Below are 11,856 nucleotides of genomic sequence, written 5' to 3'. Positions count from 1 at the left end.
ACTCCAACATAATTGATGACCTAATTGAAAACCAGGAGGAGGAGGAGAGACGGGGTGGAGGGGGGAGCTCAGGAGGAGGGAGAGAGAAAGACGCGCTCCAATGAGGAAAAAGTTTACTTGTTCTTCCTCCGCACAGTCCCACAGTTGAGGGCATTGATGTGAGCGCAGAGGCTTTCAGTTTTTTTACGCGCACTTCTTCCCCCATCTCTCACCCTCACACATGGAGCACAAATCCACCTTCTCACCTTTAGTTTAGCGCGTGTCTGTGTTTCCTTTTTCCTTTTCCTCCTCCCTTTTATGAATGATTCTCTCTCGCAGTGTTGCTGTTAAACTATCCTCGGATACTTCGCCGTCCTCGTCCGCACAGACTCACCTCGGCACATCTTCTCTGCTCAAGTTCAAACGCCACCAGGACTTTCACTGCAGCTTCAGACGCACTTGGGGGAAATATCACTCGACGAGGAAAAACTTGATACTCTGTGCAGCAGCAGCAGCCGACGCGACCGTCAACATGAGTCTGAAAGCTGACGCAGAGCCGAATAACAACGTTTCCATCGAGGAGGAGGTGAGTTTAGCCAAAGTTGTATTTCTTCTGCGCGCAGGGCTGTGACCCGGTCACGTTTAATGAAAACTTTGTTTCCGGCCGCGCATTCAGACTTCTCCCAAATTATCTTTTACGTTCTTCCAGTCGGTCCCGAAGCGCTTTATGATGAACAAAAATTAAAGGGGCATTGCCGCGCCACCTGAGGAGCCTCACAAAGTTGCGCACACGTTAATATTTTCCAAATTGTTACTTAAACGCGTGCTGCTGTGAGCTTCAACTTTCACTAATCCTACTTTTTACACGTTAATATTACCTCTGTTTGCAGATTGTTAGCAGCAGCGTGCAAAGACTGTTAAAAATGACCCCGTCTGTTTTGGGTTTTTTTTCTCTTCATATCCTTTGAGATTCTGTGAATTTGTGAGACATGCAAGCATGTCAAATCTAACAATTTGTCTAAAAAATTAGGCTTGGAAATTAAATTTGTCTTCGAAATATCCTGTAGACGTTTTTTTTTCTTTGAAAGCGCAACTAACTTGTTATCATTTCATTTATTTGTATTTATGCCAGTAAAATTCATATTCATAGTGAATAGTGTAGCGTTTTTCTTTTTTGCACCCCCCCTTACAAAAATCTGCCATTGTCATTTTTGTCACCATAAAACTGGAACCTAAAACAAAATGTTGCAGTGTGGTATTTATTTTCAAAGCCCTCTTTAATTTGTTTTAATTTAAATTATTTTCAGCAGCCACTCTTGTGTCTGTGTGGCCAGCTATATTTCCTCTTTAATGACTCCTTATAGCGAGACACTGAGGGGAGCACCAGGCCTTTTGTTCCTCCTTCTTTGTTCCCATTGTCTTACAACAAAGCCTTGAGTAGCCACTTGACTTTTTTTTTCTTTCTTTTTTTTGTTTGCAGCCCATTTTCCTTTAACATTTTTTTTCTTCATAATTAGGAGCAAAGAATACATTTAAAAAATTTTCCTCCTAATTCTTTTTTTTTTTTTTTTTTTGGTCCTGAAAAAGCTTCATTGTCAGTCATTAACAATTCTGCTTGTTTCTGGAAATCGATCTGTGTAAAACTGATTATTGTGAATTTTACAGAAGCCACACAGGGTGCACGGGCTTCCTTGCAGCTCCAGCTCTATATGCTTGTCATCTTGGAGGCACTGTTGGTGAGAAGCTGGAGGATAAATTAAAACATCTCCACTGAGTTGTGTCCAGCTGGGCCAGCTTTCAGTCGCTGTATATGCTGACTTGTAAAGAGCTGAGAATTGCTGCTGTGCGGCACCTGAAAAATGCCGGAGGGCCGACAGGGTTGGGGCCGCGGGTCAGAGGAAGGAAATGGTGTCACGCTGTGCACTGTTGTCCAGTGCTGTTCCTCTGGCAGCCCCATTGTACTGTGGGCCTTCCCACCGGCTGGGAACTAATGGGTCCTCACACCGCCCTGTTCATTTTCCTGCCCACACTGGATTATACACAGCACTAGTTTTCAGTATCTGATCAAGGCAGGTTCAAGGCTTCTTTCTTTTGGGGGGGGGCACATGGCCTTTAAGATCCCCTACAGCTTCACGTTCACCATTTTCTGTGTAACATGTTGGAGAAATGTACGGCTGAAACAACGCTGTACTCCCAGTTTTCGCTCATCGATGACTCATTATTCCTGATTCATCATTTTGTAATCCCTTAAATAAAGCGGAGCTCTGTTTGGGTTTCTGGCGGTTCCTGACTTGAGGTTCGAGACCCAGCCAAGGGTTCACTTGTTAATTTTCAGAGGTCACAGCATGATTAAGACTAACATAAAAGGGGAAAACTGCAGTACAAAAATGACTTTCACATTCATCAGTGGATAATTGTAGGTCTTTGTGACATTTAAAAGTAATGGTGTCGGGAAGAATTGAGGCCTCTTGTTGGCCAGATAAACTAGAAGTTGAGGCTATTGGCCTAAAGTAACATCTACTGAAATGTTGTTTTTCTTGTAGTACAACTTTACACTGCAGTATTTCAGCGCTTTAGCCACTGAAGTAATTTAGGAAAGGTCTGTGAAGCTCTTGCTACTGGAACAGCAGACCCATAATTGTTTTAAAGGTCAGTTCAAATTTCCACGGTCTGAGCTTTCTTTTGGTATTTGGTAATTATCAAGGTTTTTTTTTTTTAAATCTTTTGAGTGATAAGTGGTCTAATAAAACACAGAAAATTTGCTAATGTGATCCCCCTCCTTTCTTTTTTGTCTGCAGGTACGAACACTGTTTGTCAGTGGCCTACCGGTCGATATCAAGCCACGGGAACTTTACCTTCTCTTCAGACCTTTTAAAGTAAGTTCTATCGTTTCTAATGCAGTTTTAGGTACATGTGATGGAATTTGTGTTGCCCATCGTGAAACTGCACTGGTGCATTTGGGTAATATCAGCTGATTGGATGTGGATTTGTCCCTCTACTTAAAAATCAAGGGTAGCTCCTGCGTGCCAGGCTCTGGAAGAGACCTGTGGACACTTTCTATAAAGATTACCTGCATGAAAAAGTGAAGAATCTCTTCAAGTGCCTATGAACAGCCAGACCGTACCGTGCTTCTTTTTTAGTGTAACTAAGCCCACCCAATTCCTTTCTTTCTAGTCCAGATATTTACATATATGGAAATGAGGCCACATTATTGTTCACCCATTGCTGTTTTTTTCCCTGACGGGACTCAAGTTCCATAAACACCCCTCCCACCCTTGTCCTAACTAACCAAATTGGAAGTGGTATCCCTCGCACATGGATGGTCTTGTGGAATGTGTAAATGAGTAGCTCTCGCGATTGGCCAACCAATCCTCTCCATGACCCAGCTCGCCCACTGTGTAGGGAAATTTTTTTATTTCCTCTAACATTTGTGCATTGTGAAATAGCGATTGTACTTGTAACACTGCTTTGTTTTGGCCCCTTTTACATCTACTGTAGGCAAACACTGCTCATTGTGTACTGATAGGGTTAATCTGATCTCAGTTCTTACATTCAGGACTACATTTAAATAAAGACTTTGTGTCCTTATACTGGAGCTTCTAAAGAGAAGTGCTGTAACTTCACCTATTCTGCCTCTTTTCTTGCTCTGAATTACTGAAACTGAGTCTGGTTTGGACTGGTGCTAAAGATTTATCATAGCCACTAAAAGTTGTTTAATTTTCCATAGCTGTAAATCAGGTTTAGGAAAGATCCCATTTATCAATAGTTTAGTCAGGCAAAATTCCTTCATTTCTTAGTTAAAACAGGAGTAAATTCCTAAACCTTGTGCTGTTTTTGTTTTATTTTGTTATTTTACTTAAATTGGCTTTATTTGGAAGTCATGCCCAAGCTGTTATTAAACTAATGCAAAAGAGAATCTTGCATATCTGATAGCACATGCTTGGCCTATTACAGTCCTCGTTTTCCTTTGATTAGCTTTGAAGACAAATCTGACTCAGTATTCTACATGTAGTCAAACTGCAGAAGGCTTCACCTGTTGGAAATGTGCATGTAATTTGATTGTGACAAATGTAAATGAAACTGTCACAGAGTGTGGGATGGTCTGCTGCGGAGCTCAAAGTGAAGGTGCACAAAAGCAGACTTCTCTTCATATAGTGAGACATTCATGCTTGACTTCCTGCATGTGACTCCAGGGTGGATAATTGGCTATCTTTCTTCCCCGCAGGGTTATGAAGGGTCACTGATTAAGTTAACATCAAAACAGGTGAGATGCCTTCATCATTGCTTTAATGCCATATTAAATAAACTTGCAGGCTGTGTTGGCACTAGTTTTCTTTTTAATTCGACAAGACACAGAAATTCCTACTTCATCAGGATCATTATATTGTGACGGCAAAATAATGAGTGTGATATTTGAAGAAAATGATGGTGCTCGTGTGTGTCAAGTTGTAGCTTTGTTTCCTCCCTTCTCTTCCAGCCTGTCGGGTTTGTAACCTTTGACAGTCGGTCTGGAGCTGAAGCTGCAAAAAATGCACTAAATGTAAGCAACGGCTTGTTTTTACAGTCTTCTGTTTTCCCTCTATTTAATAAAACAAATCGTAAATGGAATTAGATTTGTTCTAACCTTTGCTTTAACCTAAGAGAGTGATTGGGACTTAAGTCTTTTGGACCCTTTCTTAAAAATTTCTCGAAGCCAACCCATTTTGTCTTTTATAATTCAATGGCAGGGTCATTTTTGGAAAGAGGCCAGAATCCCGTAGCCTTACGGTAGTTTACTTTGACCTTGATACACATCCTTCTTAGTCCTGTGTAGCTTTCCTCATTTTGCATATCACTGCTTTTACTGTAATACTTGTTCTATAGCCACATGTGTAGTGTTTATATGGACACATCTTCTGTAGTGTAACTCTTATTTTTGTCACTCAGTAGCCCACATTGGCAGTATCTAACACTTCTCTCTCATAGCCTAGCATTCCTTATGAGCATCACCTCTTAGACACATCAGCAGTCACACACACAAACACACACATACACCAAAATACTACTCACCTGCATGTGGGCACAACGCTTAGGGCACAAGAACACAAGCAGGGTCAAACCACAAACTTAAACACTCAACGTCTCACCACTGGCCCTTTTCTTCATCCCCGTCTCCTCTGAGCTCACGTGACTGATCACCTGCGGTCGCCTGCGCTCTCCGTTTTTTGTCATGAGGAGAAAGAGATGCAAGCGTGTTTGAAATACTTCAGAAGTGTCCTTCAATCTGCCCTTATTTTGACATCTCTTTTTGTGAGTAGTTTTAGTTTAGTGACGTTGGAGCGGGTGTGTTAGCATCCCAGTGAGAGTAGTTGGTTCAAGGGAAGCTTGAAGGATATGTTCTGACTATTTAAGCTCTGCTTAAGGAAAGGGCGCCATGTGAGACTGAGCTACAGCCCCGCGAACTAAGCCCACCTCCCTTACAATACTGTGTCCCTCCGTCTCTCCCCCCAGGGAATCCGTTTTGACCCTGAAAGTCCCCAGACCCTGCGCTTAGAGTTTGCTAAAGCCAACACGAAGATGGCAAAGAGTAAGCTGATGGCCACACCGAACCCCACAAATATCCACCCTGCTCTAGGAGCACACTTCATTGCACGGGACCCATGTAAGTCTTACCGCTGCACCACTCTAGGCTCTCATCCACTCTCACCCTGACAATTCCAGTACATAGCTGTCCTTGTTGCCCTTTTCTTTAAACAAACTTTGGATATTGTGGGATTTTTTTTTTTTTTTTTTTAAGGCAAATACCTGTAGGTTAAACTTCTAACAAATGAAGGACTAACTCACCTCTGCATGCATGCGTCATCTCAAGTCTTTTGACAGCGGCTTTGCTTCTGTCCAGCTGGGAAATTCCACCCTCAGGTTTTAGTCAGCAGTCGTCTCTGCGCTCTTTGCCTGAACACCTCAGTGATTCTTTAGGGTTTGACAAATTTTTTTTTTTTTTTTTTTTTTTTTTTTTTTTTAGATCCTCTCAGATCATATTTTCCCCACTGATTTTTTTTTTTCTTCACAAAGGGCAAGAAGGGGAAGCAACAGGGCTAAAAAAAAAAAAAAACATCAGTTCACAAAACATTATCAAGCATCTTACACAGTAACACTGCATTGTTGCACTTGCAGCATCCAGACTGGATCTTATGCTGATCTTTTATACTAGAGCTCCCATTAGTTTTGCAAATTGACCCAATACTAAAGTTAAGTGAGCTAATTTGCAATCAAATTGTAGTTTGTCTGATTCACATAGAAAATGTTTGTTTTTTTGTTTTTTAAAAGGTAAAACTTTATTACTTAAAGAACTGACTGTTAAAAATTGGGTCGATTGGGTTTATATATAGATATAGAGATATATAGATATAGCTAGCTATATAGCTAGCTATATCTATATAGCTATATAGCTAGCTATATAGCTAGCTATAGCAATGATGAAAGCCACTAGAGGTAGGTCAGTCAGCTCTGTTTCCTTCCATCTTGTGCTTCCTCAGATGATCTGACTGGGGCAGCACTGATCCCAGCGTCACCGGATGCGTGGACTCCTTACCCTCTGTATACCACTGAGCTGACTCCAGGCCTCCCTCACGCAGCCTTCACTTACCCAGCGGCCGCCGCTGCAGCCGCAGCTCTCCACGCCCAGGTGAGGGACCAACCGGTGTGTTTCTTTCTTTCCTTTTCTTTTTAAACATCCCCATCTGTGAATTCTGTTAGATTAATGCCCACACTCTGATACAATGCTGATTATCATAACCTAAAATTCATGATTCTTGCACAAGTGTTAATTTCAGTTTGTCCATTTAATCTGTAAAATTAAATGTGATCCAAAAATGTAAGACCTTGAGATTCAGCATCCAGAACTGTGCTGCTGAAAGCAGAGGTTCAGTTTCTAGAAACAAACCTAGTGGTCCTCTGAGGTAATGCAGTTACAGCATCGGCATGCGTTGCTTAAAAGGATGACGGTATCGAGTCTGAGTTGAGGTTGTCGGTGCAACTTTGTAGTCCTGTCAAACGGTGAGCCAAGATCTTTTTTTATAATAAAAAGATGATGTTTTCAAATTGGAAATTCTGGGATCAGGATCATATTTGATAATCCCCCACAGGGCAATTTTTAAATTGGGTTTAGGTTCTCATCTATGGTTATGCATCAGTGGAGATTTGTGCATTTTGAGTGCAACCTTTAAATACAGTACTCGCTTTAAATCTTATGTTTTTGATCACGAGAGATACATTTTTGTGGACGTGACTTATAGCATTCTGTATTTGCTGGGGGGTTAAAGATGCACATACTAATGAGAACCTGTGATTTGGTTTTCAGCATGGAATAACGCTGTAATATTAAACGCATCCATGTGAGGCTAAAGTGTGTGTTTGATGCAAGTTTGTATTTACAGTAGACTGTAGCTGGAGTCTGGTGTTTGGGGGGGGGGAGGAAGGAAGGAATCTGGTTTTAAATCTCAACTCTATTTCTGATGAATGGAGGATGAGGAATCTGTACAGAAATGGGTAGTGTTTACACTGTAAGCTAATTGCACTCTATTTGCTAGAGCAATAGTGCAGCCAGCTACCAGGGAGTAGGCAGGGCTTTTAGTAACAATAGCAATGGAAAATATTTCTCGTGTTGGGTCATTTAAAGTTCATTGTCAGCTAATGCAGTCGTGCAATAGGAGTGCAGGGGAGTGCTAGACTGTAAAGTAGGCAGCTATTACTTTGGCCATCTTGTCACACACAGAGGGCTCAGGAATGTAAGGCATTTGCTTGGAGAAATTGTCGGACCTTATGGCCTTTTCTGGAGGTGCCAACTTACTGTCTATGTTCCTGCTGGAAGAGAACCTGAGTGGGTAGAAACATAAAGGAGGGAAAGCTTTTAATTGGATTCTGATGAAAGATCCCCTAAAATGCCGCCAATCCTAATGCTCTTCCACTGCCTGGCTTTTTTTGTTTTATCTACGACACGACCAAAAAATCCTCGACATGTCTCCAAACAAGTGTTGATAACTGCAGAACTATGTTGAGCATTCTGGCCGTGCAGTTGTGGCCTATAACAGTTTGTAGAAACAGGAGGCCTCATTTTCTAAGGTTTAGTCACAGGTAAGGAAAGGTACAGACATACCAGCTCCTACCCTGTGGAAATGTTTAACACACGGAGAAGTTCACCTCTCCACATTTCCATGCCTGTTAATTACTCCAGGACTTGTCCTGAATGAGCAGCTACGTGACCCACATTCCCATGGCTTCAGTGACTAGGGCTTAAAGGGACACTCGGTCCTCCTAAACCTGCCTATAAAAGTATCGTTTCCGAGTATTAATTGTTAATCTGCAGAATTGTAGATTGAAGCACTGAAGCCTGGTTTTGGTCTGGTGTACATGACTGTGTTTGTGTTTCTTTAGATGCGCTGGTACCCTACTCCCTCTGAGACTTCCCAGCCTGGATGGAAGTCCCGGCAGTTTTGTTAGATATTTAGTGAGTAACCTTTGGTCAAACAGTATTTTTAGAATTGTCACCGTCCCACTTATTGCTGCTAGCCTGATGTCATACATACTGAAACCTGCATAATGACACATTAAAATTTATAAGTAAACACAGCGCAATAAAAAACACAAATACATATCCCTGAATATCTGACTAGCTGTTAAAGGACAGGGCTGGCAATATTCTGATTTCTATTGCCAAAATCCAGTAAGACGTTAATGTAGCCAGGACTTCCCGAGCCTTTCTCTAACTCGGCCCCAAATTATTTGTTCTCACTAAAGATGTACATTTTTATAAAAAGGCTTCAAATTTGATCTTTTTATAATGTAAAATGGCTTCCTAAAACACAACTCTTATGCTTTTTGTTTCTTATATATAGTTTTGTGTATTTAAATGAATTTCTTTGCCCATTTGAAGCAGTTTTCATCTGTTTTAAGATGCTTTGCAGGGGTTTGAGCTGAGGATTAACATATTTGGTGCATGAATGGGTGTTTCCAGCAGAGGGGTATGATCGTTGTTGCAGAATAGGTGATTATCATCACACTGAACTTTTAGACCAGTGATGTAGTCTTTCTATTATAGGACTCTTGACTGGCTGACACTTTACCATGAACAGATACTGTAAGGTTTGTTTTCCCCTCCTTTTGGGGTCAGTCTGCATTCTGCTGTAAATGTTTACTAATGCATCAAATGTCCATTAGTCCACAGCTGAAATGTCCCCAGCAAATGCACCAGTTGCCTCTGTTTGAGTATACAGGATATACTAGCAGTGTGTTTAGCAGTTTGGGTAACTGGATCATTTTTTTATTTTATTTTAAATGTCCTGTTAAGGTGTTTGACTTAAATTTGAACCAGTTGTTTTGGGGCTGAGCACCACAGATGGAAAAGGGAAGTCTGAGCACTCACACGGTCTTAGATCATTTTGGTTTTTTAAACTGGGAAGCTACCTGGCATTAAAACTGATAGTCTTGTCTGTCTCCTCCCCTTTTTTTCTTCAGGCCTCTGGAAGCCACACCTTTGTCCAGCTGAAGTGAGGTTTGCCAAGCTCTGCATTAATTTAATCAGTTTATTTAATGGACAAATGTGCATTACTATAAGCAAACAGTATTTATATCTCCTTCCGATTGTCTCTGGGGGAGCCTGAGTTAAGACCAGTTTGCTGTCGACAATCTGAGCTTATCCTTGGCAACTATTGTGGTACCATCTTAGCACTTCAAAAAAAAAAAACCTCATGCAAAACCTTTTCAAACTCAATGGCTCATAATTGCTGAGGAAAATTGATGCATTGAAGCAACTGTTGTTAAGCTAGTCCTTCCCTGAGTTACCGCTGCTCCTGGGAGGTTTAGAAGCGTTATAAGTCATTGCATGTTAAAGTCTTTTTGGCATGAATTTAGAACGCAGAGTTCTGTGTATCCTAATTTTCTTAGTGTATGTGTTGCCGCTTTTCCTTGGCCTAGACAGCGAAATGTTTTGTTTATCTGTAGAACCTTGGTCTTACCTCTGTGAAAGCTAGGCTGTTGTGTAAATGGCTTATCTCGCATGGACCTTGTGAATGCATCCCTATGTTCTGACAATCCCAGTCCTTATGATCATATCAATGTTTGTCATTATTTGAGTAAAGGAAAGTACAAATACTTTTGTACTTTTTGCATAATGTATATTTATGCATTTTTGTGCAACTAAATAATGAACCTGTATAAGTTGTATGTTTAGTCGTCTCTTGTGTTTTTGGTGTTTTTGAGCCTATAATCCTGTTGAAGTAGTTTTAAAGAAGAAAAAGTGCAATTTGTTTAAAGGGGAAGTGGGTATCTGTCAAAACATGGAAGTATTCTGAACGTGGCTTGTGCCATTCTGCTAAAATGAGATTGCTGTAAAATGATCTGTCAGAATGTGAAACTGGACTACAAACAAAGGGTTGCTTTTTTGGGGGGGTGGGGGCATTTTGAAATGGGAAGCAGGATTAGACTGATGGAGGAATTTAGTTTGTGGTTTAGAACCTGTTTGTCTTTGTATCTGCTGTGCATAAGATGTAAAAAAATGATAATCCCATCTTATGAATAAAAAGTGAATGCATATATCTGGACATCTGTCATTTCTCACAGAGTCAAGTCGGTCGCTAAAGTTAAACGCTCCAACGCTATGCTAACTCAAAGAAACATCAGATGTTGGCATCAATAATTCATACCAACTTTTCATTTGTGATGCACCACTGCATTAATGTCTGTTTGCGTCATATGTGGAGCTGACCTCCACACTCTGCCTTCATTAGCTGCTAAAATGCTCTGCTCAACCTACCGTGATGGATCCTCCAGGGACTCTTAAGCAACTCTTCTCAATATGACCAGCTGCCTAATTGAAGTGGTGCTGGTGGTAACTATTTATATTTGACAATATTGTGCTAATTAAGCGACAGTGCCATGAAAAAGTATTTGGCCTTTGTTTGTTTGGGGGGGCACATTTGTCACACTAAATGTTTCAGACAATCAAAGGAAAATTTAATACCAGGTAAATATGACCCTAATAAATACAAAGTGCAGTTCTAAATGATTTTTAAGTGAAAAAAGCTTTTACAAACATTCCCTGGACATGTCAAATGTGATCGACTCCCATGGTTAAATGAAGATTTTGTTTTATTATTTTCAATGGCCACACCCACGTCAAATTACTGCCAGACCTGAACCAAGTCAAAAATCAAAAATCCCTTAAATTGGAACCTGTCTGATAAAGTGAAGCAGGTTAAAGAAAACCAACACATTATGCTACGATCTAAATAAATGACCAGTAGTCATTGATGCCTGTCAGTCTGTAAAGGGTTACAAAGCAGTTTGTAGGCTTTGGGACTCAATGAGCCACGGTAAGGGCAATTATCAACGGATAAAGAAAACTGGCGAACTGAACTTTTTGAAAGGTTTGAGTTCTGCTCTGGTATAAAATTAGCATATTTTACAAAACATCACAAAAACGTGGTGGTAGTGTGACGGTCTGAGGCTGCTTTGCCGCTTCCTGAAGGAGAATATCTGGCCATCACTTCAATCATTGAAGCTCAAGCACACTTGATTTGCAGCAGGACAACGAGTCAAAACATACGGTCCACATGTGGATGGTTCAAAAGTAAGTTTTTGGTGTGGCGTAGTCAAAGTCTGGAGTTGAACCTAATGAAATGCCGTTTGTGATAGAAAACCCTCCAGTGTGCCTGAATGAATTCTCTAAAGAAAATTGGGCCAAAATTCCCCAAGTGATGTCAAAGACTCATCGCCAGTTATCACAAATGTTTTCCTGCAGTTCTTGCTGACAAGGGTGGAAGAACCATTTGTTGGGTTTTTCATGTAAGCCCAGCTAAGTTTGGAAAACCTTTTCCCCTCAAATGATTTCAAATCTGCATT

The 11,856-nt window shown here is 40.9% G+C and overlaps 1 protein-coding gene across 5 annotated transcripts; it reads left to right on the top strand.

Annotated features, from left to right (window-relative positions):
- Nucleotides 1-34: 34 nt before the first annotated feature.
- LOC101482154 (RNA binding protein, mRNA processing factor 2) lies at nucleotides 35-10,548 on the top strand. 5 transcript variants are annotated; one of them, XM_012920981.4, is made up of 9 exons: nucleotides 35-158; nucleotides 319-565; nucleotides 2,778-2,855; nucleotides 4,205-4,243; nucleotides 4,457-4,519; nucleotides 5,470-5,620; nucleotides 6,495-6,658; nucleotides 8,392-8,464; nucleotides 9,472-10,548. In XM_012920981.4, the coding sequence occupies exons 2-8, from the start codon at nucleotides 512-514 to the stop codon at nucleotides 8,455-8,457; spliced, it is 615 nt and encodes a 204-aa protein (XP_012776435.1). In that variant the 5' UTR covers nucleotides 35-158; nucleotides 319-511; the 3' UTR covers nucleotides 8,458-8,464; nucleotides 9,472-10,548. The 5 variants fall into 5 exon arrangements, with proteins under 5 accessions (XP_012776435.1, XP_012776433.1, XP_012776434.1 ...); XM_012920979.5 differs by having other exon boundaries at nucleotides 127-565; XM_004558022.6 differs by having other exon boundaries at nucleotides 132-565; nucleotides 6,495-6,643.
- Nucleotides 10,549-11,856: the final 1,308 nt, after the last annotated feature.

Source organism: Maylandia zebra, linkage group LG1, assembly GCF_041146795.1.
Source record: "Maylandia zebra isolate NMK-2024a linkage group LG1, Mzebra_GT3a, whole genome shotgun sequence".
Taxonomy (NCBI): Eukaryota; Metazoa; Chordata; class Actinopteri; order Cichliformes; family Cichlidae; genus Maylandia; species Maylandia zebra.
The sequence above is the reverse complement of the archived record's forward strand: the minus strand, read 5'-3'. Positions and strand labels throughout refer to the sequence as shown.